At 41.7% G+C, this 26,887-nt stretch overlaps 1 protein-coding gene across 1 annotated transcript in view; it reads right to left on the bottom strand.

Moving 5' to 3' along the window:
- LOC102213042 (phosphatidylinositol-binding clathrin assembly protein) overlaps window positions 1-6,510 on the bottom strand; it is a 113,347-nt gene extending 106,837 nt beyond the window's left edge. The window contains exon 1 of the mRNA XM_005747959.1: window positions 6,412-6,510. Coding sequence (XP_005748016.1) covers window positions 6,412-6,510 — 99 coding nt within the window. The remainder of the gene's footprint in view (window positions 1-6,411) is intronic.
- Between the last annotated feature and the right edge of the window lie 20,377 nt (window positions 6,511-26,887).

The raw sequence follows: 26,887 nt of genomic DNA, 5'->3' as shown, positions 1-26,887 counted from the left end.
AAAGGACAAAAGAAACAAAACTGAGAAGATGCTTTTTTGGGGTAACCATTCAAGGGTAATATCACCATGTTGAGTAGGCAGACTATCAAAACGAGATTTGATTCCAGTTCCATCATCTAGGGGTGGCTGATCTGATGGTTGCAGTAAGCTTAAACAAAGCTGAAATGTATCTTTCATTTCTAAGATATCATGCAGATAGGTCATGTATTAAAGTAGATACGAGAGATTAAAACAGGCATATTATTTTTTTTATTTTTTATTTTTTTCCACAGAATGAGCCAGCAGTCTTTAGACAAGTAAACTTCACTACAGATTCTCATTAGCTTTAAAGACCTACATGAAACTTTAGTACCCAAACAGCTATGGCACTGGAGTGCAACCATAAACTAAAGTCCCAGTAATAAACACAGACTGCATCAGTGAGGCCTGGCTAAGCATCACAGAGCCTGGGTTATTTGTGTAACCACCACGGATAACAAAAGCAGATTAAAACTTCCAGTTGAAATTATGACACAAATTTCATTTCAAGCTTGTTTGATTTCAGCGTGAATCCAAATGTCCGGATCATAGTTACACTCCTAAACCAATACATAATCATGCAATGTAAGACTTGTCGGGTGTTCTCCTCGCAAATTACACTGTTTAGGAGGTTTGTTTGGCGATATTTCAATTCAGCGTACCCAAGAGTCCCATTACCGACACATTTTGTTGGCAGTGTGGGGAGAATCTGTTCAGAACTAAAAATAATGTAAAGTTTCGAACAGTGTTTCTGTTTCTGTCTGTTTTAGACACGTTACTTCAGTCTCCTGCCACCAGGCCTTCAGCTGACAGCGAAGCACTGCTCAACACAGCCGACGTGTTATCTATCGCTGCTGCTGACATTTCCCAGTACAGCGGGAACCAAAAATAGTGCGTCTATATTACTGTATTATAAAGACTTAGTAAGTTATAAAAATCCATCAATCTATCCATAAATCTTCCGTCTGCCTCCAGACTTTCCAATGTATGCCCCAACCTCTGAGCCTATGACAGTTGAGAGAGGCTCCAGGCACACCAGCTCACCTCTTGGACTCTACTAGAGTAGCTTTGCATGACTGATAGTTCAGAATAATCCTTATTTGTGTTATAATAAGGCTGTTTTAGTTTGCCTTTTAAAAAAGCCATCTTCCCTTTCCCCCAACACCATTAATGATGACCTTTGACACCTCAGCACATACGAACAACATAGACCACCAAGACGCGGTTTGACAACCATTAGAATAGTTTCCAGGTTTTTCCAAGGGTAGATGCATAGGCAGAGACCACCCTCATTAACTACTCAGGCAAACACAGTCATTCTTTTCTATAAACAGGCCTGCCTTCTTGGTCACCATACAGAGCCATACAGAGGGTCTGAAATCAAGCATTTAACACAGGTTGTTGGCTCACAGTGATTACCTTCATATAAGCTGACCTCTGTATTTAAATCTATGTTTGATCTGAGCCTCCCTTGCTGTAACAGTATAACAAGGGAAAGCATAACAGCATGAATGGGGCTCACCTACAGGCAGACAATCCAGTATTTACTGCTTTACTGGATAGTTGAATAAGCTGGCTGACTAGTTGACTGAGTAGTGATCGAATACACTCCCTGCCAGCCTCACATTCTTGCTAACCGACTCACAAATTGACTACCTGCCAGACTGAATGACAAACAGATAGCCTGCCTTTTATTCCTGCCTGCTGGCTGCCCTTCCTTCATACCAGCAACACAATGAAGTTAACAGCCTGACAACACTGCATGTTATCTTCGTGTTAAAATCATCAGAAGGACAAATACCATGCAATGCACTGCTCACTGATTGCCCCTTCCCCCAACGGCACCGAGGTTGTTGCTCTCACAAAGAAATCAATATCTATAATGATTAAGCTTGACGTGGCATATTGGCTATTAAAGTCCGGCCAGGTTCACAAAGGAACAGAGACAATGCATGTCTTTTTCCTCTAACGTCAGCAGCTGAGTCTTGTGAGCGAGGAGGAGGCGGAGTTGACAGATGCGAGGCAGCTGAGCTGAAACATCAATCAAATATGTGCATCCCACAGCCGACAAAGGCAGTTCCCAGAAACAGATCTTCAGCACATTTAGTCTCAGCAATGTCTAAGACGGCGCTGCACATACGCACACGTGCGACTCAGTTTTATTTTCATTCCATTTATTCATTTTTTTGCTCTTTTATGATGGCACATTTGCATCACAGCCACCTTCGACATGACTCAGGTTTAATTTGAGGGATGCCACTGACAATGAAATATGGTCATTCACTCTTTATGACCAAGATAGGACATAAGGTGACAATCAGGAATCAATTACTAATCTAAAAGGCGATGGGAGTACAATGTGCTCTGCGCTGCTGCACCTGAAAGTGTCTGAGGGGATTTCCCAACAAATAAAGGCCATCAAAGCTGCCATATCAAGAAATGTCATGTTTCTCCCATGATCTGTGAGGCATTTGAGTGATTTATGCTCTCCTTGAAAACAAGATAACCACAATGCATCCTTCTGGGACCTCGGGACTTCTATCACTTGCTGTGTTATCTCTGTCTACGACTCTTCTTGAAGTCCGTACTAAAGGAACTGGCTACAAGAGCTGCGTATCGGCGCCAGACCCCAAAACACCAGAAGCCTTTGATTGAAGTAATGTATTGGCTGATTAGAGCTTCACAAATAAGAACAGGTGCTGGCATGATTAGTCAGCTGACAAAAATGTTAACACTAACCATTTAGACGGTTACTGTTTAAACTTTGACAAGCAGAAAAGCCAAATGGCATCTCAATTTAACCCTATGATGTCCAAGCCCTGAATTGGATTCCTGTGAGCAATCTTTGTCTAACGTACGACATTCCCTACATTACGTCCCTCTAGTTTTTCCACTTCCTTGTACATTCCCCCACTTCCCTCCAAACAGTTTCAGCAATCTCCCTCCAAGAATTTAACGACATTTGCGCATCATACTGATGCTATGATTATTACCTTTGTATTGATTGTTATTCTCTCCCTGATACATTTAAAAACTACAAAAAAAAGCAGAAATGCACATGAGGAATCGACTGTGCTGAACAGCCCACTCACAATAGTGGTGAGCTGCATAGAGCAGACCAGTAGTTACATTTCTAGGGAGGTGCACATCAGATTATCATAATTATAAATGTCTGAGGTGAGAAACTGCAAAACAAATGGAAATGTACTGAGGATTGTGCACTCACACCAAGCTATGTCAGGGTGTAATGGGTTCATTGATCCACCTTTGCACCTACAGAGAAAATGTGTTTTTCTACTGCTTTTTTCCTACAATCTAACAGATAAAGTTGTATTTACATAACACCAAATCACAAAGACACTCAAATAAAAGAGTAAACCCCAACATTTTGGTGACCATGGGAAGGTAAAACTCCCTTTTAATAGGAAGAACCTTACACCAGAAGTAGGCTTAAGGACGGGCAATCATCTGCCCTGACTGGTTGGGGCTTTCATCATTTTGGGTGGCTACGTTTCTCTCCGAGTATATTAGGTGTATATAGTTGTTTTTGGTTAGAACAGCAAAGAGGCTTAAGCCAATTACTCTCCTGTTTAAAGTTGGTTGCCCCTCCAGTTTAAATGGTCAGCTGCCGACTCTGAACCTAAGCCCAACCACCTTGGGTTTTGTATCCAAACCTAGTTTACGAAACTCAATTACATGTGACCCAACAGTTTAACCTGACCTTCAACACATTGGGTGTGGTGTCCAACCCTAACCAACAATGGCATTTAAAGCCAATCCAACAGCTTGACCTAACCCTAACTTCTTGTTTTAAGTGTCTATCTATAACCAATGTTGGGTGTAGTGCCTAACTCAAACACCGCCTCATTTCAAACTGACCTTGCCCCGACCCTGACAGATCTATGGTTTTAAGCTCTTCAATGCTGTTTAGGGAGCTCAAGAAGGCTGAAATATTCTAACATGATTAAACAAATAAACAAACTATCAAAGCTTTTCATTAAAAAGGCATTTGGTGGTTCTCCAGAACAGACGGGAAGTGATTATAGTTAAGATAGCTAAGGAATTCTTGCTATCATAGGGAAACAGTTAACTTTTTTTTTTTTCTTTTTTTTTTTAAATTCCTATTTGATAGATTTCACCCATTTTCAAGCAATAAAACTCAAACATCCAGGTCTAAGGTCCTGAAATGTGACAATTCTATGGTTTGTTTGGCATTTTGGGTTCGGGACACACCAACTGTGAAAATCTTGGCCAACATCAACATGGACCTTATTTTTATTTGTTTTCTTATTTGTTACCCTCTCTGGAAACAAAAGCTATTCTTCACGAAAGTACATGGTGTGTTTGAAATTCTTCCAGCAATGTTCCACACAGAACATTTAACTAGTAGAGAAACAGACCGATATCAGTCTACGATTGAATGGGGTCAAGTTGGTATTCATATATTCTGCCAAGCAAAATGTGTTTGATGCCTTAGCTGAACCTATTTCAGGAGGGAAGTGAGATGGGTCGTCTTGTTAGTAGAGTAGTATTCCCAGAGTATTTTAGTTTATTTATTTGGATTTATTGAATAAAATATTGATATTTGGTGTCTCTCTATCAATTCAATATTGAGACACTGTGCTGAATCGATTTTCCACCCATTCCTAGAGTTACGCCCACAATTTATGCGACAAAGAAAGCTATCAGCCACTGACATCAGTAAACTGTGCTTGATGATGAGCTGATATCATTTAACAGTTATCTGATGTATGAGTGTATCCCCATCTTTGATAGTAAAACTTAGCATCTCTGAGTTTTAAGAACTCATTTTACACAGAGCTGTAGACGAGAGCCTACTTGTCCAATCTTTCAGGACTGATCTATTATTTTTGGTGACAGGAAGACGAGAGAAGCTGTGAATTTTTTTTTTCTTCACAGCTTTGTACTCGCCTAACCTAACAGAGAGTGCCAGGTCTAATCTATTTAAGGTTCCAGTCAGAGTCGACTTCAAACTAAGCAGCATATTGTCTCAGAAGTCACCGGCGTGGGTGAATTTTATAAAAAAGGATGGCCAAAAAGTCGAGAGTAAACTTTTCAACACCTTCCAGAGTGACACATCATCTAAAACAGTGAGCTGGCTTGATGTTCAGATGTTCTCCCAACTGTAGTTTGAATGCCTGAGAGACTGACTGAACAAATCAGGAATGACACATTTCAAAAAAACAGCAGGGACATCTAGAGACTGCTTCACCTGCTGGCTGTGATGCCTCCTCTCTATTCCTGAGGACATGAACCCAATGAAAGTTACACCTCAGTCGCTTCTTTGCTGCAGTCACCAGGAAACATATGCACACAGTTCTGTGCTTTGCAAATCACATGAATATAGCACAGCTTTGCATGACCGACCATTCAAAATAAATGCTGAAATAAGCTGTTCTACTTCCTCTCCCTTTAAACGCCAACTTTCCTCTGATTGGCTGCTTCTCACAAACAGAAGGTTTGATCCACAGTCAGTAAAAAAGACCAATGTAGCCACTTTGAAGTCACCCAGTGGTGTTCAACTTGCAAGTTTCAAGCCTCAATGTTGGCGTTTCGGTTACTGCCATCATAATTATAAAGGCACCAACAGCACAAATGGGTTCAAACAACCCACTTCAGTGATTTTATTTTGTGGCAGTGAGGCTGAGCATACACCTTTGAGGGGTACGACTTAAGGGGTCCACTATGCTCGCCCTTGCGACCAGCGGCGTATGGCATAAGTGGCATCACGTCTGCTGGCACAAGCCACGTTTTGGCATCGTTTTAGCCAGTTGTGCACCTCTCCATTTTTGTAACCTTGAAAGTTTTGCTCTGTAGAAGAGCTATATGGCAAGCATAAGTGCACTTGGTTGTCTATTAATCTCACTGTCACTGTGTGATGTAACTAGTGGCCTTTAAGAGCGTGAAAACTCTCCATGGTCCCTGGCAAATATGTAAACCACAACACTATTTATTTTTACTGTAAAGTTGGATATTTTAACATGGGGGTTTATGAAGCCAGCATCAAGTGCCCATTGAAGCAAATGCAGCTTGTAGGGCTTCTGATTGGTGGAGGGTGGGGCAGGAGGTGCTCATTCCAGAGAAGCCCATATTAGGGATAGTATCTCTCAGTGATGTCATAGAGAGCCAAGAGTAGAAAAAATGAGGGTTTCAACGACTTGAAACGTTCTGGATCTTTAATAGGATCACCAGCCATTACAGCCATACACATATGTGACAGAAAACCATTTGCTGTCTAATCTAGCTGATTGGACTGGACTGTCCAACCACAGCCAGGTTACAGTGAAGAAGAGGACAGATACAAGGGGAGCGGAATGATGTGTGGAGGGGGGTCTACTCACAGTCAAGGTGCTTCTTCTTCGGTCCGCTCACTTCATGCGTGGTGGCTTTGCACACAGCCTTGCTGATAGCCGACCCGGTCATGCTGTGCTGAGCTGCTGTGATCCGATCCGTGATAGATTGGCCCGACATCGCACCGACTTTTTTCTTTTCCCCCCTTCAATCAGCGAAAATAGTACAATAACGATCCGATCAATGGATCAACTCAACGTGACTTCACTGTCGAGTGGAGGTAACAGAGAGCAGGGATCACACACACACACACACACTCAGACACACACTGTCTTCCACACAACCTGTGCAGCAATGTCAGCTCACGACAGGTACAAGAACAATCTGTTTAACTACAATCTGAATTTAAAAATGAAACAAAAAATGTTTGGCAACTGTTTGTTCCGTCTATCTATTTATGCAGTAAACACAACACGAGCCAGTCTGTGTTAGCTAATGTTTCCGTTGCAGTACTCGAACCAAGAAAGAGTCCCACTGTGGAATCCGCAAACACTTGAAATTACTTTCTGGCCACAAATAAACATAGCTAACTGGCTGCTTTGTAACCCGGAGTCACCAAAAAGTCGAGTCCAACTCGGGCAGGGCAGAGGGGGAAAGTAATCCTGGTGAAATCACAGCTTGGAAAACAGTTAAAAAAAAATAGAGTTCCTCTTCCACGTCAACTTGTTAGCTTGGACCGCAGCTCAGCTATCACTGGTCGCTTGGCGAAGCGTGCGTTAAATCGTCCCTTGGGCGTAAAAAGTCTCTCAGACAGGAGCAGCGCATTGTTTGAAGTTTACAGGAGGACGGTGTGACACTGACAGCCGGGACAGTTGCAGTTTCCCACGGTGAGAGGAGACGCGAGGAGCGGCGGTGGGGTATAGCCGAGATGCTAGCAGGGTTAGCTAAAGCCAACCAGCCAGGCGGGCGGGCGGGTAGAGAGAAAGCGGGTTCCTGTGGTCTGTGACCGGGGAGCCGAGCCGGCGGAGCCGCTGAGTTAAAAAAAAAAAGAAACAAAAAAAACCTCCTGACAGCTCCCTTAGCTCGCCTGTTTCCCTTCACGGTCCTCGGGCTCAGTTTGGTGCTTCCCTCCGTCTGCCGTCACCACATTACTGGCTCCCGTTGTTCTTTTTTTATTTTTCTTACCGACAGTTCGGTCCGGTGCCGCCGTATGGAAAGTCTCGCCAGTGGTTTCTCTTTGCGCACTCACTCACTGACTGAATGCTCGCTCCTGTGCTGGACAAAATGGCAGCGTAAAAAATCAGCTGATCTCACAACTGTGCTGCGTTCACGCATCCCCTCCTTTGGCTGGGAATCTGCATACCTACAATCCCACCTCGTTCTCGAGCGGTGGCTCGTGACGTCCAGGTTCTTCGCACAGATCTCATTTAAAGTGTTCAAGTTAAAACGCATGTTTACATGAAGAATGATAGTGCAGTAAACAGTTTCCCTGGATAGTCAAAGGAGCTTGCAAAGAAAAGCGTCTGGACTTCTTTGAGTTGCTTGAAGACGTTTCACCTCTCATCCGAGAAGCTTCTTCAGTTCTAAGGTCAAATGGTGGAGAGTCCCAGATATAAACCTAGTGGGAGTATCCCCCCACAGAGGGACAAAAGGACCCCCTGATGATCCTCTAATCCCCTGAGCCAGACACTTTTCTTTGCAAGCTCCTTTGACTACGATGACCTGGATGACTGAGAACCTTCACAGACATATTTCCATAAATAAAGGAGTTTTTTTTGTCTTAAATACCTCATTTATTTAGGGGAAAGGTGTCCCAAAAATAGGCAGCTCTAGAAAACACTAGAAGCCTAGAAGCACATTACATAATGCAACTGTTGTATTTGGTCATAAACTGATATGTTTGCAACACTCAGCGTTGTGACAGCATTGCTCTGTGTTCACAAATTAACCACACAAGCACTTTTTAAAAAACGTTATAGAAAAAATAATGTCACAGTGAGATTTTATGAAATGTAACCTCAATCACTTCATAAATGTAACAAGTTCACAAAATTATTTTTTTAACATTGCTGCAACGGGACCTGTTTTATGTTACTTTAATGTCATTTGAAATACTAAGTACGATTACTGCCATGCTGCCAGAGGCGAGGCTGCCGGACACTGGCGCCACCAGTATGCAAACATGGGGTTAGTATCTTGCCCAAGGATACTCATTCTGTAAAGTAGACCTCAGCTAACTGGAGTTACTAGATCCATGATGCGTCCCTCCATGACGCATCATGGATCTAATCTGAATATGTGTCTAATACTGTGCAATACAGACCATCAACCACCTTCATCAGCTACAAGCTAAATGTCCATGTGATACATATACATAAAACACATCTGAAGAATCAGTCATTGAGGTGGACAGTTAGTGGATTTAACTTGGTAACCGGGCTTGCTAAAATGAGTTGATAGCTTAGCACCACTAGCTTTTGTCCAAACCTCTGGTTACTCCTGAGTCCAAGATAAAAAATGAATAAATAAATAAATAAACTGATATTGTCCAGAAACCAGTAACTGATATTACAGTGGCTAGTTCCATCTTTTATATACAGTCTGTGGTTATTCTGTACATTGACATTAAAATTACTTAAAGCCAAACCAAGCCTACTGTGACTAAGTCTATTAATATCCATAATTAATTTAGAAAATCAGGTTATTATCTCAAAATGTTGATTTAGGTAGTTCAAAAATATTGATTTACAAGCTGAACCTGCTGAGGGGGAAAAAACCCTTTAAATAAATTAAAATTTAGAGTTATTATTGAGAATATAACTGTGAATTTAAAAAAAATAACTAAAAGAAAGAGGAAACGACTTGAAATGTCGACTGATTAAGTTAAAACTGAAAGAAAATGATTTGTAACTAATAAGTCGAAAAATAAATGGAACTTGAGATTCTGCGATAACAACTCTAGTTTCTTTGTTTGTTTGTTTTGTTCGGCGAATGCAAGCCTCCATAAAAAAGGAGTTTAGTGACTTTTTTTGTCTTGCTCATCAATGAAGGCTCGCTGAAGAGTTGCTATATTCCCCACAGTTCCTGAACGCCTCCGAAACCTATTGGCCAGGAACCAAAGGAGTGTGTGAAGCCTTTAAGGTATCACGCTTTAAATTGTAGTGGAATGTGTGCGAGAAAAACACGAAGCGTGACGTGTTTCTGCACTTTGGAGGCTTTTCTGCTGCACAGCAACAACAAACTGTCCCGGCGTGTCTCTGTTAAAACACTATTATGCAAATTTAATCCAAATTTAAGGTGGTATTAAGTGATTCCTCAGACGCCGTGTCCTTGTTTGACTCCACACTATATGGAACACGGTGTACTGAAAGATCAGTGGGAACCGCGCTTGCTGCACAGCGCACCGCCCGGTGGGTAACGCACCGGATCTGAGAGCTGAATAAATCAAATATCCGGAGGCAGCTGACTGCGTTTCTCACGGAGCAGCTCGGAGGATGCAATCAGATGCAATGCTGCTGTTTCCTCTAAGCTTCAAGTGGTTCACGCTCATTACAGCTGCTTGCATGTAAGCAGCCTGTCACAATGCAATAATCCCGGGCTGAGGAGAGTGCATAAGGACGGGAGATGTGAGACATGCAGAGGGGCTCTGTTTCTTTTGAGCTTCACAGAACCAGTAGTGCTTTGCAGTATTTGTCACTCAGGTGGGAAATACTGCAAACTGACCCCAGCAGCAGCAGCAGCAGCAGCAGAGGGTGACTACATGGGAACAGTGGTGGGTTTCACCTCAACTTGCTTCCCTTCTCCTCTCCTGCCCATTACAGATGTGTGTGTATGAGAGGAAGAGAGAGAAACCCTCCAAGCTGTTGATGACTCCTGTCCACACAGAGACAGCCAGAGGAATTGAATATGAAACAGAAGCTGAAACTGTGTTCCACGTACGAGTAGCTGTCAGCCTGACTTTGCTCATCTGGGTGGGAAAAATGTGCATGCTGAGGAGGAAATCAGATATGAAGCCACTGTAAATGGAAGTGGTTAGAGCTGCGTGCACACACCCCTTCTAAATATGGTTCAGTTCACAGGTTCACATGGCCTGTGTCAGACAGCAGAAGGGAGCCGGGGAAAAACAGCCTGTCTCGTGTGGCCTAACAGCTGAGAAACAGCACAGGATCGGCTTTTTGTGATTTTTAATAGATGGTTTGTTTTTTATGCTCTTGCAGCAGTTGCAGTGTTGAGCGATAAAACATGATCAGATAATGTACAGAAGAGGGGAAAAAATGAAGGATTGATGTGCAGCAGCGCAGAGACTGGCAGCAGACATTTTCACCGATGCCTAGGAAGAGTGCAAATGTGCAGATTCTCCACCTGATGTGTGTGTAATTGAAAGCAGCACCTGGGGGGGTTCTGAGGTGAAGCCGGGGTGAACTGTGCAAACCGCAAAATCAAACCCACGCTCTCTCTTTGAGAGACAGCCACCGATTCGCCCTGCCGCCCTCGTACCCCGGTCTCATCTCCCTCCTGACTCGGAGTGCAGCGTTGCCATCTGCAGGCAGAAGGCCTGAACTCCCTATTTCCATGGCAACTGCATGTGTGGATGCAGGGTGTCCCCCTGTAGCCCCTGGCAACAAGCTCTCAACCCGCTATCAGCAGCTGTCAATCAGGGGCCGAGCCAATGCTTTGCCCCAAGGCCAACGTGCTCAGAGAGATGGGAGTAAATCTATTACGGGGCAGCAGGGAGGGGACCGCCCTGTCAGAGACAAAGACGGACAGCAGAGCACCCCGAGGTGCTCGCGCTTCATGTGCGATGTGTAAATGGGCTACGGCGTGTCAGGTGGCATGGTTTTCAGTGTGATTACCATGCTTGGGATCGATGGCGTGCCTCGGCATCAGGCAGGGTGTGATGCATAACAGCTCTTAGGTGACTTGACCTTTACGCTTCAGTAACTGAGGCGTGTGCACGAGCAAATAGCTTCCTCCAAAGTAGATGATGAGACCAGACAGACAAGACGAGGTACCTCGCAGCACTGAAAGCATTTTAAATGCATGATTTTTGTAAATTTTTATTATAAAATGCAGATTTTTTCTTAAATGAATACAAACTCTCACAAGAACTTAAAAAGTTGCAAAATGCAAAAAGTGCAGATCATTACTTTAGAAGCGATGATGGTTATTTCCGTTGTTTTAAGGTCATGCATGAAATGAAGACGAGCTGCTGTGATGACGCTTGAACGGAGCAACTCAAAGAAGAAGAAAAGAAGATGATGATGATTGTTGTGTGGTGGTCTCTGGTGCTTTGTGAGGAAGAAGGTTCGGGCAGGAGTGGAGCCGCCATGTCCCAGGACCTCTGTAGCGACTGACGCATCCAATCAGAGTTGAGCTTTAGGCTGGCTGTTAAATTCTTGGGTCCTGAAAAGAACCACAAGGTAAAAAAATCCCAATCCAAATAGATATTTATTCACTAACAGGCAGTGGTCCCTTTGAGGTTTCCCACTGACATGTGCACATTACTATATTTGGGGTGGGTCGAACTCAGAGGTAGAGCAGTTCATCTATTAATCGAACCGTTCGAGGTTCAATCCCTGCATGCCAAAGTATCCTTGGGCAAGATATTGAACCCCAAGTGGTTCTCTGATGTGTTCATTGGATTGTGACTGTTATACAGAAAGTGATTAAGCTTTGAGCAAACTGCTTGTTTGAATGTACAAAGCTCTTTGAGTGTTCGAGTAGAAAAGTGCCATATAAGGCTCTGACTGGATGAAATCGTATGCAAAGAAAGTGCTGCATCGAAAACCTCTTACCGATTTCTTTGGTTGCCCGTAGTTTGCCATGTTTGTTTGCAAAAACTCGCTAACTGCTACCTGAGCAGTAATAAAACCGTGACGCAACCTGGAAAATGGAGAAACTTCACCTTCAAAGTGAAATTTATGCCATCGCGCCGCTGCCAACCTGATTCAAAGGGTGCTAGTGTCTAGGTCTGTGTGGCTCGGTCCTTATTCACTATTTCCTGCAATGCCACCATAATTGTCACACGTCCAAAGTGGCGGACAAGTTAACATCACGTGGTTAGTGGTCACTTTACTCCAAACCCTGAATACAGCAATGCAGGTGTTGTTTGAGGTAGGTTAGCTGATTAGACCAGACCTGCACAGGTTGGGAACAAGTATGGTTAACAGGTGAGACTAAGAAGACAATTACAAAGAATGCTCAATATCTCTTCCTGTTAAAATGGAGTTCTTCCTTCCCACGGTTTCTAAGTGCATCTTCGGCCATGTCCACGCTAATACATTTTTGTTTGAAAACGCATCTTTTTCTCTCTGTTTTGGCCTTCTGTCCACATTGAGACGGTGTTTTTGGTCAAGATAATGCTCTCCAAAGTGGATAAAATTGAAAATGCCGCTTTCAAATAGTACAGAAGCCTGCCCATAATTTTTCACTGCAAGGAATTCTGACAAAGCTGATCATTTTACTTAGTTCAATAAAGGCAAGAAACTGGTTTCAGGTTACAGAGGTGATGACCTGGGTTCTGTTTCATAGTAGTAAACTGCTTATAAGGAAAAAAACACTAAAATAAACATGCAGTGGCATCCACACAGCAGACAGTTGCTTCCTGTGAGGTTCATATTCTGCTCAGCATCATTCTTTTGCCATGATGGAGCTCTCTGACCTCCTAAAGAGCAGTTTTTATACCAGAAACTACAAACACGGCTGCAACTCAGGGGTCTCTAGGACTCCCCGGGTCTGTGCTCAGCACGCCCGTTTGTTAATCCATCCCTAATTATAATGTACGCACTCCACTTTGGCTCCAAGGGCTACATCTCCTTCTTGTGGTTTCTCCGTAATCATCATTTTTTTTCCCCCTCTGGATTTTTTTTCTCCACCCGCAATCATTTTTCCCTACAATGGGCTGCTATAATAAATGATAATCAATTTTGCATTTTCTAGTAGGGCATAAGCCTTCCATCTGTTCCCTTGTCTCGATTCACTGTGGGTAGGGTGGGTATCAAATCAATCACACTTTGTTTATGTTGCACCTTTTTTTCAGATTTAGAAGCCCTCCGGTGAGGGCTTCTAATGCTATTGCACGTCTACGAGTTAATAGTGTGTGAGTATTAGATAATGAAGTTGTGGCCACGAGTTAGTAAGGTGTGAGAATTTTAGTTTAAAATATCAAATCTCTGTCTGTCTGTTTGCCTGCAAACTCCTACACAGACAGGAACCGAACCTGGCACACACAGGGACTAGAAAGAGAGAGCATATTTCTCCTGTTTTGGCTTCCCTTCATTGGCTTCCTGTTAAATCCAGAATTGAATTCAAAATCCTGCTCCTCACATACAAGGTCTTAAATAATCAGGCCCCATCTTATCTTAATGACCTTGTAGTACCATATCACCCTATTAGAGCGCTTCGCTCTCGCTCTGCAGGCCTACTTGTTGTTCCTAGAGTATTTAAAAGTAGAATGGGAGGCAGAGCCTTCAGTTTTCAGGCCCCTCTTCTGTGGAACCAGCTTCCAGTTTGGATTCAGGAGACAGACACTATCTCTACTTTTAAGATTAGGCTTAAAACTTTCCTTTTTGCTAAAGCATATAGTTAGGGCTGGACCAGGTGACCCTGAATCCTCCCTTAGTTATGCTGCAATAGACGTAGGCTGCCGGGGGATTCCCATGATGCATTGAGTTTTTCCTTTCCAGTCACCTTTCTCACTCACTATGTATTAACAGACCTCTCTGCATTGAATCATATCTGTTATTAACCTCTGTCTCTCTTCCACAGCATGTCTTTATCCTGTCTTCCTTCTCTCACCCCAACCGGTCGCAGCAGATGGCCCCGCCCCTCCCTGAGCCTGGTTCTGCTGGAGGTTTCTTCCTGTTAAAAGGGAGTTTTTCCTTCCCACTGTCGCCAAAGTGCTGCTCATAGGGGGTCATATGATTGTTGGGTTTTTCTCTGTATCTACTGTACAATATAAAGCGCCTTGAGGTGACTGTTGTTGTGATTTGGCTCTTTATAAATAAAATTGAGTTGAATTGTTACACAGATACACCTTATGTCCCTGAAGGTTATTATTCACGTCATGCATTATGATGTCATCGTATTTTTCAACAACCACCTAGCAACCTGCTAAAAAGACCACTTTTTTTTTATCATTTATGCATCTGTAAGTCCTTATAAAAGCACCACATGATTTTAATTTCCTGCCACGGTTTCCACATGAAATGAAGCATTCTGAAGTTTAGACACTCAGCTATAATTGGAGGGGTTGAAGAAACACATATCATTAACCTTTGAGTAATTACAGCCACAGTGCTCCTTTTTCAGATGGCAGGGAATGAATTAGCATAATCATAAATTAGCTGTTTATTTTTAATACTCTGTTGAGAATTCTTTGCAGGCAGCGACTGAGATGTCACCAGAGAAAGGCTTTCGTGTTTTGTGATGCTTTGCCGAGCCTCGGCGGTTTCCCTCTTCAGTTGTTTGTTTTGTTTACGGATCATTGTGCCGTAGTTTCATCATAAGCGAAATGCAGCTCCATTTGCTCCAATATTCCACTTCTTTGCTTTGAGTTGCAATATGTTCGGGGTCATTGTCCATCTTTGCTGCGAAGCGCGGTTCAGTCAATTTTTCTGCTGTGTAGCTCATATTTCATTAGTGTGCAGCCTGTCAGTCACGTCTAGCTTGCATTGAAGAGAACAGTCTGAGCTATAAATGTTGAAAACTAAAAGCTGTCAACACAAACCCTCAAAACTGTCCTTCATTCGCTCCACAGCTTTCAGATTATGTTCTTCATTGAACACGTTCATGTGTGTAAGACGCCGTGGATTTGTGCGTGCGTGCTTAATTCTAGGGTAAAATGTAAAATGCCTGGTTGGAATTCTCTCAGATAACTTATTCATTACCACAGCTTTTACTAGATACGAAGCTGATGAATTATGAGACTGATCAAATTTAATTGGATCCATTAAGATGCAAACTCAATAGCCTCCATCTTGCACAGACGTGGGTCCATTATTCAGGTGGGCTGCAAGGTGATTCGTCGTTCATGGGAAATGTTGTTTTGTTGTTTATTCAAGAGTAGACTCAGACGAGGCTCAGGTGGAACGGTGGAAAGAGTTTAGAGGACTTACTTAAAATAAATTGAAATTAAGCTTATGTTCAACAAGGAAGATCTGCATTTACTCTAGAATTAGAATCAAAAGCCTTTAATTTCATTACATGTGAACCTAACTGGCCATCTGTGAACAAGTCATTCCTACCTGTTAATTCATAAATGAGCACTGATCACCTTTTTTTGGAAAGCTGAGCTCAGTTTCACAAACCACACACAGGCCTGATTACTGGTGAAGCTGCGTGAAATAGGTTAAAAAGCTCTCACAAATCAACACTTTAGATCACGCCATGATCTGAAGAAACAGCTGAAAAACAAAGTCATTGACATCCATCAGTCTGGAAAGATTTAAAAAGGGATTTCTAAGGTAAAAGACCCCAGAACAGCATGTAGAGACCTGCAGGCCTCACTTGCCTAAGTTAAGGCCAGAGTTCACGATTCAACAATAAGAAAGAGACTGGACGAAAACCACTTCTGATCCAGAAGAACACAAAGGCTCATCTCACATTTACCAAGTAACATCTTGGTGATCCCCAAAAGTTTTGGGAAAATATTCTGTGGACTGACAAGATATAAAGATGATTTTTTATTTTTTTTAGAAGGATTAAGTCCTGTTGCATTTGGTGTAAAAATCACATAATTTCAAAAAAAGACTATCACACCATCAGTCAGACGTGGTGGTGATAGTGTAGTGGTCGCAGGCTGCTCTGCTGCTTCAGGACGACTTGCTGCACTTGATGGAATTGTTAATTTTGCTATCCCATCAGGATTATCAGTCTGAAGTCTGAAGCTCAAAGAAATGATCTGAAACACACCAGCGAGTCCACCTCTGAATGACTCAAAGACAGAAACAAAAAAACAAAATGAAGGTTTTGGAGTGACCCAGTCAAAGTGTGGACTTGAACTGATGCTTTGGCATGACCTTAAACCGAGTTTAACCAGGGTTGTTCTTGCTGAGCTCTCTCAGGAAGTGAAGTCGCTAACCGTAACACCCATGCAGCAACTTGCGGTGCTGTGGATGTCAGACCTTATGGTCTATTACTCATGTGGATCATTGGACCCATGCATGAGTAAGCAGCTCCGCTTTTTAAATTATTTCATTTTCAGCCACATATTAGTCACTTGAGCTCACTAATTTGTATCAAGTTGTACCAGTGGGAGCTAATTAGGCCAGGGGCTGTTACAATGAGTGTGTTAGCACTAAGCTAGCAGCTCTGGTTTGGGGTCTTTGATCCTGATAGATACTGAATCCATGTCTTGTGTTTTACACACTGTTCGGTTACATTCAGTACGCTTAATCTGTGTCCTCTAAGTTTGAGACCATGAGTTAATAATGAACACATGAATTATTAAACATGCTATAATAAATATTCACATTGATCAAATTATGTGAGTAACGTCAAAAGTGTGTCTGGTCGTAACAAACTTACGTAGATCAAACACATAGGGCTGGGTGAACAGAGATCCATCTTTTTATCCGTCGTCTCCAATACCACATATCGAGACAACGTCCTACATTTTGATTGGCTTTGCACTGCAGGACATGCACTTCTCTAAAATCTATAATATATGAAGCGAAGACTTTTTATTAAAGAAAAATGAAGGTTACTGAAGCCCAAAGGCTGTTACCAGGCAGAACAGCAGCTGAAACAACAGTGAACAAAAGCAGTCCCCCAACGGACAACGACTTTTACAACGACTTTGGTGTTTTATGATGTTTTTATTACAATATGATGATTGTATGATGTCATTTAAAACAAAAGAAGAAAATGTTACGTACTGCCCTCTCCATGGCTTTTCATATGACAGATTTCTTGATACGGTTTCTTCAAATTTGGGCACTAAAAATGAAGGTCAAAATCAAATGTTTAGCCAGCCAAGGTATTGATGTCCACCAAGGTGTAGCATATTGTTGTGAAGTTAGAATATCCATCCATTAAAAAAACATGAGTAATATAAATTTTTTTCTGATTTTCACATTTATTGTGACCTTGATCCGATTGCATGCTACACTGTTAATAAACAGAACTGATTAAATACTCCTCCTCCTCAGAGGAATTAACAGATAATATAGACAATAAGAACAAACTTCAGCTTCCCTTTATTCTCGTTATATTTACTTTTAGACTGTGATCTGGTCACCCTACACAGGACCCAATCACACAAGGCAAGTTTGAAGAAGAAAAGGAGATTTATTTGTGTCATTCAGCTGAGCAGAAATGCCAAGAACAGAGAAATCAACAGGTTGTACTTTCACAAAAAAACATTTTCCCCATAAAGAGTGTAAATGGTCAACATAACCATGTGGGTAAAATATACGGAGAAAAAATAATAGAAAATGTCTTTGTTTTAAAACAAAACACTGTAGTATGTTTTTAAGGATTTTTCTTTTTTTACATAATACTGAACCAAAAACAAAACACAAACTAACTTGACGGCAGAAAATGGGGACAGCATTATAAATCATTATTATAAATCCACAAAATACTAAATGGCTAATTGTTTACACACAAAACCCACTTGTGAAGGAGAAAGGCAGGAAGTAACAAAAGAAAACAATTAAAAATGGTTTCAAAATAAAACAGCCAAACTACACTGTTCCAAAAAATAGTAATGTCAAAGTATCTTAGTGTGTATTTTACAGTTTTGTACTGTCTTTCTAGAATATCATTAGATTTACATAAGTAGACTGTGATTTTACATGTCAAAGGTAAAATAACATAACATCACTGTAAATATAGTAAAACACAATTTACTTGTTTCTTAAATATATTTTTTGTACATACTAAACATATTGAGATTGTAAAAATACATTCAGAAATGTATCATAATTTCACGAATATTTGTCTGTTATGTGAGAGAATGATATGTTAAATTCAAATGTAATACTATGGAAAAATATATAAAATGAGAGTATTTGAATTATAATTGTGCTGAAAATTTCATGTCATCTAGGTCTGATTCAATAATTCAGAGGTAACAAGTGAAAATATAATTAATAGGAATAAAAACGAAAACAACAACAACATATAAAACATTGCACGGCCACGCTGTGCTAATTATATTTTTAAAAAAATAAATGTAGAGGTAGGAATTGCAATTAATATAAATGTCAAAGTATTCACAACATTCCTGAACAGAAAGAGGCCTCTGCACCTGGGTGAGGGTGTGGCCATGAAAACAATGTGACATGCCATTGGATGTTGGGACACATAATAACATGACGCTAAGCATCGGCCAATGAATGTGAACTAACAACCACAAGGTTGCGGGTATGGCTGCACTGTAGGAAAAAATCCTAATATAAAAGTATTTTACTGCATTTTACAGTTTTGTTCTGTTCTTCTAGAATATCATTAACGTTACGTAAATAGACTTTGACTTCACATTTCAAATGTAAATTAACGTTAAATCACTGTAATGTAATACAACATAATTGTCACGATCATTAAATGTATCTGTCTGTACATTTGCATATTTAGATTGTTAAAACACATTCACAAATGTATCATGATCTCACAAATATCTGTCCGTTATTTGAAAGATTGAACTGTTGAATTCAAATGTGATGCTATGGAAAAGTATATAACATGATTCCTATAAGCTTGTGTTACATCACATGAGTATTATTATCATTGCTAGTTAGGGCGATCGTGGCTCAGGAGTTGGCAGTTCGCCTTGTGATCAGAAGATTGCCAGTTCGAGGCCCGGCTCGGACACTCCCGGTATTGTGTCCGTGGTCAAGACTCTTCGCCTACTGGTGATGGCCAGAGGGGCTGATGGTGTGATATGGCAGCCTTGCCTCTGTCAGTCTGTCCCAGGGCATGCAATCCATTATTATTTAAACCAACTGTATATTTCTGTACATTTACATATTATGATTCATATTGCCACATTCATTGACCTTGTTTATAGGTAATTTCATTGTTTGATCACGTTAAAATGTTCCTAATTTGATGTCTAAACGCACTTGGAAAAGGCAGAATCCCATGTCAAGTTAGCGCAACAAACTGTATTGTCATTACTGGAAATAACTGTATTTTTATGAGGAAGTTATTTTCTGTTATTTTACGGTAGTATTTAGGCGCCCCAGCTGCTGGACTATTACCGTTTTTTTAAGATGTTTTTTTTAACAGTGTACAAAGAAAACCCTAAAGAAGACACACAAAACATTTTATCATCTTATTAGCTGAACGTTGTCTTAAATTTCTGCCACCCAGCTTTACAGTTGTGTCTCACGTTCACTGCTCAATAGCTTTTTAGCGATTTTTCAGGCATACTGTACAACAGATGTTTGCCAGATATCAGGTAAGCAGGGTGTAGAGGTAAGAGCAAAAGAGCTACTTTTCTCCTACTTACTTATTTTCCAGCATCGACACTGTCACTAAGTGCTCTGGAACTGAAAAAATAAGTATATGGGAGCACAAATGACATCTACTTCCCTTTGCAAAATGTATGACAAGTCTGATAGGCCGTGTCTTTTACCTGTAAATGTCCTGTGTGACTTGGTATCAGCCCAACTCAATCAGACAGGGGCTGATGACTTCACACCATCCCTGCCAGGGATTCTGACTCAACGCCGACTGCGATGGGCTGGCAGCAGCCGATGCAGACGTATCTGAGGATCCAGAGATAGACGCCGCCGAACACGACGACGGTCAGGCCCAGCAGCAGGAAGCTGATGTAGGATTGGGGACTGACGCTGAACAGCACAGGAGGGTGGGGGGTGTTGATGGAGTCATCAGTGATTTTCTGGGCTGGATAAACCCGCAGGAGAGATGAGAAAATAGAGAGAAACTAGTCACGGAAAAGATGATTTCTGTGGAGTGAAACAAGGAACAGTGTCTCACAATGATGCCAAAACAAGGATGTCAACAGGACTAAGAGTCCACAGTAGGGCTGGTAATCTGAAAGACAACCAATCACCAATTAACCTACCCAACTTACTGCATGTCTCTGGGACTGTGGGAGGAAACCACAGCACCCAGAGAGAACAAACTGCAAACAAACTCCACACAGAGTGGAACCCAGGACCTTCTTGCTGTGAGCAAACAGTGGTAACCTCCCATGATTTTGCACTATACAAATAAAATTAAACTGAATGGGTCAGATGCTGATAGCCAGACTGATAAACCATGAGTTAGCTTAGAGTTGATAACCAGCATTGTGTGACCGCTCATCCTTATTCCAGATGTTAGGCTAAGTGAGTCCTGATAACGGAAAGGTAACCTGGGTGTGTTGAAGTCATTTTGTGGGTCCTGAAAACGATGCCATGTGATCATGAAAGCTAATAAAATCATCCTGAGTGGAACATGAATGCTTTCATCAAAGCTCACGGCCACCTATAGAGACCAGCCATTGTAGCCCTGACTGTCAGAGCTTCAGGAAGCAGTCGACACATCTATAAAAATCTTTCACCAATTTATCTTGTGTGAACTTTGATATTCAGGGGAAAACACACCTGGTGACAGAACATTATTACAGTGAATCCTGAGAAGGCTATGAGTATTCATTCACCATTTCCTCTATATATATAAAAAAAGAAACTGTCAGCCTCCTAATGCTGTTGAAGGCACTGGGTATTTAGAGGAATTTCATCCCTGTGGACCGTCATTTTAGAACCACTACGATCTCTCAAACCACACTGCTGCAGCATTTTACCGAGGTGTTGCAAGAAAGATGGCGAGGAGGAGGAAACAGAACAAAGGAAAACAGTGATGAGGGAAGAAAAATAGATTGTTTTTGTTATTGTTGTTGTTTTTCAATGCAGCAGTCTTGATGTATGCTTCTGTCTAATCAAGACTAATTAAAATTCCTGGTGTTCTAGCACGGAGTAACTCGATCACTGCACCTCAAGGGTAACTGAAGACGACAGGGTGCAGAGGGTTGGATTTTCCCCGACAGGTACTCTCCAGAAATTCAGCCTCCTTTAATTTGAAATTGAATCTATTTAGCTGGACGTCACAATTTAAAGGTTAGACCTGAAAACACCAAAACATTTGATGGATTTTTGCAATTTATACATGTACATATATATAAATCATATATAGATCTCAACATAAATATTAATTCTTGATTAGGAGTAGAAAAGTAATTGTAATGTGATAAGAAGCATTTTGTATTTGATTCCTTAGAATGTCGTTTAAATTTTACTTAATTTTTATGGAGTTCTGTATCTTTTTTTGTTGTAGGAACTACTCGCAGTCGGTCCCACTCTAGCTCTTTGTCAGAAAGTAATCTGCTGGGCAAATCTTACTCACCAAGCCTTGTGGATTTTTGTGTCACAAGGAGAATTAATGCACTTTTTGCTCAAAGGCTTTTCACTCATGTGGCACCTGCAAAGTGTTGTTAAGCATATGAGCCTCTCAAAAGCACACACACAGAAATAAAAACTATTCAGAGCTCATGATTATCAGCAGGGCTTTCAGATCACCTGATGGGCAACTGTCTAGACAACAAACCGCTCACTCACCTCTGCTGAAGTGTGTGATTAGCAGCAGACTAAAGAAGCTCCTAACGCCAGCGTTCATTTCGACAGTGCAGCAGATTTACTGTGAAGACAAGAAACACTTGGCATTTTTGCATCCACACATCTACATGTGGTCTTAGAGGAGCTCACGCAGCAGGAATCGCCACAGAGGTGGACTTCAAAGCCAGAGGAAATGAAATTCATACTGTAAGCACACATTTTCCTGCACATTGAGTTTAGCTGAACACAGAAAAACTGACATACAGTGTAATCTAAACATAGAGCACTGACACAGGGAAGAGATTCAACACAGATGTACTTTCGATTGGATTTTTGGAGCAGACAGGTGGCTTATTTATAATTCATAAGAAGCTTTTACATGAGAAAAGCAGAGTTATGAATAAATTTAAGCAAACAAGGCCAGACTCTCAGGTACTAACCTGGAAAACATCTTGCTTACTTTTCATGTGGAAGGGAAACAGCTGCATCAGGGATGTGATTAGAACTAAAAGCCAGAAATGTGCAAATGAGGGGGAGGAAATACATTTTTTAAGGGAAGAAAAAGCAAGACTTGCCTACCTTTTGTTCCAAATATTTTACATAATAGAGAACACTCCATATGCAGGGCTACAAATGGACTAAAGATGCCAAAAGCCTGTGTGACAGGGGCATACTGTATAGCAGAACGGGGTCATAAGCCCTCGGACCCTTTCTTGTGACTTCTTTCATTCAGTTTCTAACACATCAGATTCATTTCAATTCAATTCAATTCAATTTTATTTATATAGCGCCAAATCACAACAAAAGTCACCTCAAGGCGCTTCATAGATACAGAGAAAAACCCAACAATCATATGACCCCCTATGAGCAAGCACTTTGGCAACAGTGGGAAGGAAAAACTCCCTTTTAACAGGAAGAAACCTCCGGCAGAACCAGGCTCAGGGAGGGGCGGCCATCTGCTGCGACCGGTTGGGGTGAGAGAAGGAAGACAGGATAAAGACATGCTGTGGAAGAGAGACAGAGGTTAATAACAGATATGATTCAATGCAGAGAGGTCTATTAATACATAGTGAGTGAGAAAGGTGACTGGAAAGGAAAAACTCAATGCATCATGGGAATCCCCCGGCAGCCTACGTCTATTGCAGCATAACTAAGGGAGGATTCAGGGTCACCTGGTCCAGCCCTAACTATATGCTTTAGCAAAAAGGAAAGTTTTAAGCCTAATCTTGAAAGTAGAGATAGTGTCTGTCTCCTGAATCCAAACTGGAAGCTGGTTCCACAGAAGAGGGGCCTGAAAACTGAAGGCTCTGCCTCCCATTCTACTTTTAAATACTCTAGGAACAACAAGTAGGCCTGCAGAGCGAGAGCGAAGTGCTCTAATAGGGTGATAGTAGAGCACTAACTAGATTAGATCCTAACTATAAACCTGTAAAGTTTGTGTCTGTGTCTTGGCTCAGTTTTAACACAGTTGTGTTGACAAAATCTTCCCACAAAGAGCCCAGCCATGCAAACACCTGCCGAAGAATTCACAGCAGCTGTCTGCAGGGGCGCTCTGTGCCACAATGACAGACGGACTCACACACAGAAACAATAATCTCGCTTGTAAACAATAATGCATTCCTGCTCTGCAAGGAGTGAAGGAAAAACAACTTCGATTCAGCCAAGGAGATTTTCCCGCCCCCACACGCTCAGGCAAATAAGCCGATACCTCTGGTACTGATGCGGCGTGGAGATCTGAGGAGACCCCTGCCTCGCCTCCGTCACTCACCGTTGATGCTTCCTTGCTTCTTCCTTGCACCAATTCTGGATGGTTTTGCTTTGCAGCAGAGTGAGAATGTGAATCAATAACAGTGACAAAGCAGCAAGAGAGCGACAGCAAGTGAGAGGAGAGGACATAGATCCAAATATAGAAGCCAGTGGGGCAATTATCAAGAAAGGAACAGATTTCCCTCCTACGCCGGCAGGAGGTGGGGACTGAAAGAACAGACAGTCCTGGAGAATGAACAAAAAATTATAGCAAAAATGGAAATTATTCTGTACAAACAACACAATAAAATAACTGAAAAAATAGAACAGCTTGCTGCCCCCTAGTGGCACTTTTAAGGCACAGCAATCTACCTCAATAACATGCACATGATTTCATGTACAACCCCTTTCCTTAAGGTTTAATGAAAATAATTAAAAATTAAATCTGGTCATTAAAACGAGATAAATAAAACCTGAGATGAACACACGACATATTTCACAGAGTCATTATTTATTTAATAATTTAATACAGACACACACACACACACACACACACACACACAGATATATACAAAGAATTTCACATGAAGGTTTTTAATTTAAATCTATGAGTATAAGTATAAGTGTAAGGGAAGCCCATCTCTCCCTCTCCATTTCCCCGTAGATGCAGCAAAGCTCCTTCCTCAGGCATGTCCAACCCTGCTGCTCGTAACAGTTGATATTATTGTGATACAGTGCATCACCACATAGTGGCGCTTCTCGTCTCATGACTGGCAGGTCACACCCTGTTTATGCTTCTTCGTCGTATACCATCTCTGCAATGGATTCTTCTGTGTGTACGCGGCAAGCCAGTGGGAGGTTTCACAATGAGCTCACCTGAAACTCTGGCTGATTGGGACCCACACCCAGTTTCACACCTTGGCTCAGGCGATTAGAGGATCATCAGGGGTCCTTTTTTCCTTTTTTGGGGGTCACTCCCAGTGGGTTTATATGTGGGACTCTCCACCATTTGACCTTAGAACTGAAGAAGCTTCTCGGATGAGAGGTGAAACGTCTTCAAGCAACTTAAAGAAGTCCAGACGCTTTTCTTTGCAAGCTCCTTTGACGACGACACAATTTCTTTGGATGAGAGGTGAAATGTCATTACAAACCTAAAGAACACCAGTTTCTTCCTTTTCAATCAATCGAGACAGTGACTTAGTGTGGAAGTATCGCTCAGGCCTCTTACTTATTGGATAATTCTCACCTGCCTACTTACCTCACCTGTCCTCCATCACAGTGATCCCTTCAAGTGCGCCCGCCTCTCCCACTGTCATCCCACTGAAAGAAACTCACCTGTCTCAAAGCTTGCGGAAGCTGGAATCAAACCAGACCCTGAACTAAATCCTTTGAACATTATGTGAATTTAATATCTGATCTGACTGCAAATACTAAGCAGCTGTAATGAGTCGCTAATTAAAAATGTGGAACTTTCTCTAGCAGCCTCCCGCCGTTCAGTCTTTTGACATGAACAATAACAGATTGGATTCAACGAACAAACTGGTGGATGATGTCACAGTCGCCATGCCCATCTTTTCTATAAAGTCTGTGGGATGGATTGTAGTACTGGAGTGATGTGGTTAAAAACTTCAATTAATGGGATATTGATGGCATTTGTTCAACAGTCTCTACCATTTGACCTTAGAACTGAAGAAGCTTCTCGGAGGTGAAACGTCTTCAAGCAACTTAAAGAAGTCCAGACGCTTTTCTTTCCAAGCTCCTTAGACTACGATGACCTGGATGACTGAGAACCTTCACAGACATATTCAACAGTCTTTGTTGCTTCTACCAGCTGAAAACTATACATCTAATGACCCAGCATGAGGATGAAATAAAAGACTATTTTCCAGAAGGAGATTTAAAAAACAAAGCAACCAAAAACAATTACAAATGTTGGCCATTAGTGTAAACTCAGGGCAGAATTTAGTTAAATTATCTGAAGATAATTTGAATGTTTTCAGTGCCACAGCAGGAGATCAAACATCAAGTGATCTCCTGCTGTGACGTTGAAGAGAGGACACAATAGCGCAGCAATAAACAAGTCATTCATTTGTGTTTTGCAAAGCGTTTTCTCCACTCTTAAAGGGAACCTGTTGGTCTGACTGTGAATGCATACTGCTGAATGAACATAACAGGGCAGAAAAAAACCCCATTTCCCCCACAGGCTACCTACCATACACAATCTGGCACAATGAACGGTAACAATCACATGGGTGAGCACAACAATATATTGCATTACCTGTCAGGCAGAACAACGGGGAGACTAGCGGAGCTGAACAAAACACACACACAAACACACACGCTGCTTTTGTGGCAATCTCTCTGTAGAGCTGATTGTCAAGCTTTTACAGCAAAAGAAAGAGAAAGTGAAGCAAAAATGGTGAAAAAAAAAAAAGAATTCATGCTATTACATTCTACTCTGAAAAGAGACAAATGCAGTGATGTTTAACTGTGTGCAACTTCTGTAATTACCATCAAAATATTTATTATTAGACATGTTTTTAGAAGCATTCCTGTAAAAGTAGCAACAAAACACTATGAACATGCCTCGTTACTCATTAAAGTGCTTTATGCAAAATGACCAGACTGTACATAAAGTATTCAAAGCAAAAGTAATGTTCCCCATCGGTGCATGGATCAACGCCACTATCTAATCTATCAAATCATCTGTTTGTGAGTAATGAGCTCAGAAACGTGAGTACACATGTTCATTTTAAATTCTATGTCAGAACAACCGACTCAGCCGTGGGCAAAGATGATAACCAATACAATTCTAAGAGATTATTTATTAGTACAATGATAAAACAAACAAACAAAGGGATAAGACAGTCCAGTGTCCCTCTTACAAAAGGGATCAAACACACAATCCAAGGTCAGAGCCAACTACGCCACAAATCATTTACACTTTACATGTTGACCACTGGGGCAATTGTGGCTCAAGAGTTGGGAGTTCGCCTTGTAATTGGAAGGTTGCCAGTTCGAGCCCCCGGCTTCGACAGTCTCGGTCGTTGTGTCCTTGTCCAAGGTTACCTGAACGTGGTTCCACAGAAGAGCCTGAAAGCTGAAGGCTCTGCCTCCCATCAACGTTCCCTCGAATCTTTCACGTGTCTGAGCGTTTCGATTAAGGTTGGAATTGTTTTTGTGCACAGTGCAGACTTTCTGTGTGTGGAGACTTTGTCAGCAGTGCACACTTGCGCACACGCACA

This window comes from Pundamilia nyererei, unplaced genomic scaffold (assembly GCF_000239375.1).
Source record: "Pundamilia nyererei isolate P.nyererei 1_Seehausen unplaced genomic scaffold, PunNye1.0 scaffold00209, whole genome shotgun sequence".
NCBI classification, from domain to species: domain Eukaryota; kingdom Metazoa; phylum Chordata; class Actinopteri; order Cichliformes; family Cichlidae; genus Pundamilia; species Pundamilia nyererei.
The sequence above is the reverse complement of the archived record's forward strand: the minus strand, read 5'-3'. Positions and strand labels throughout refer to the sequence as shown.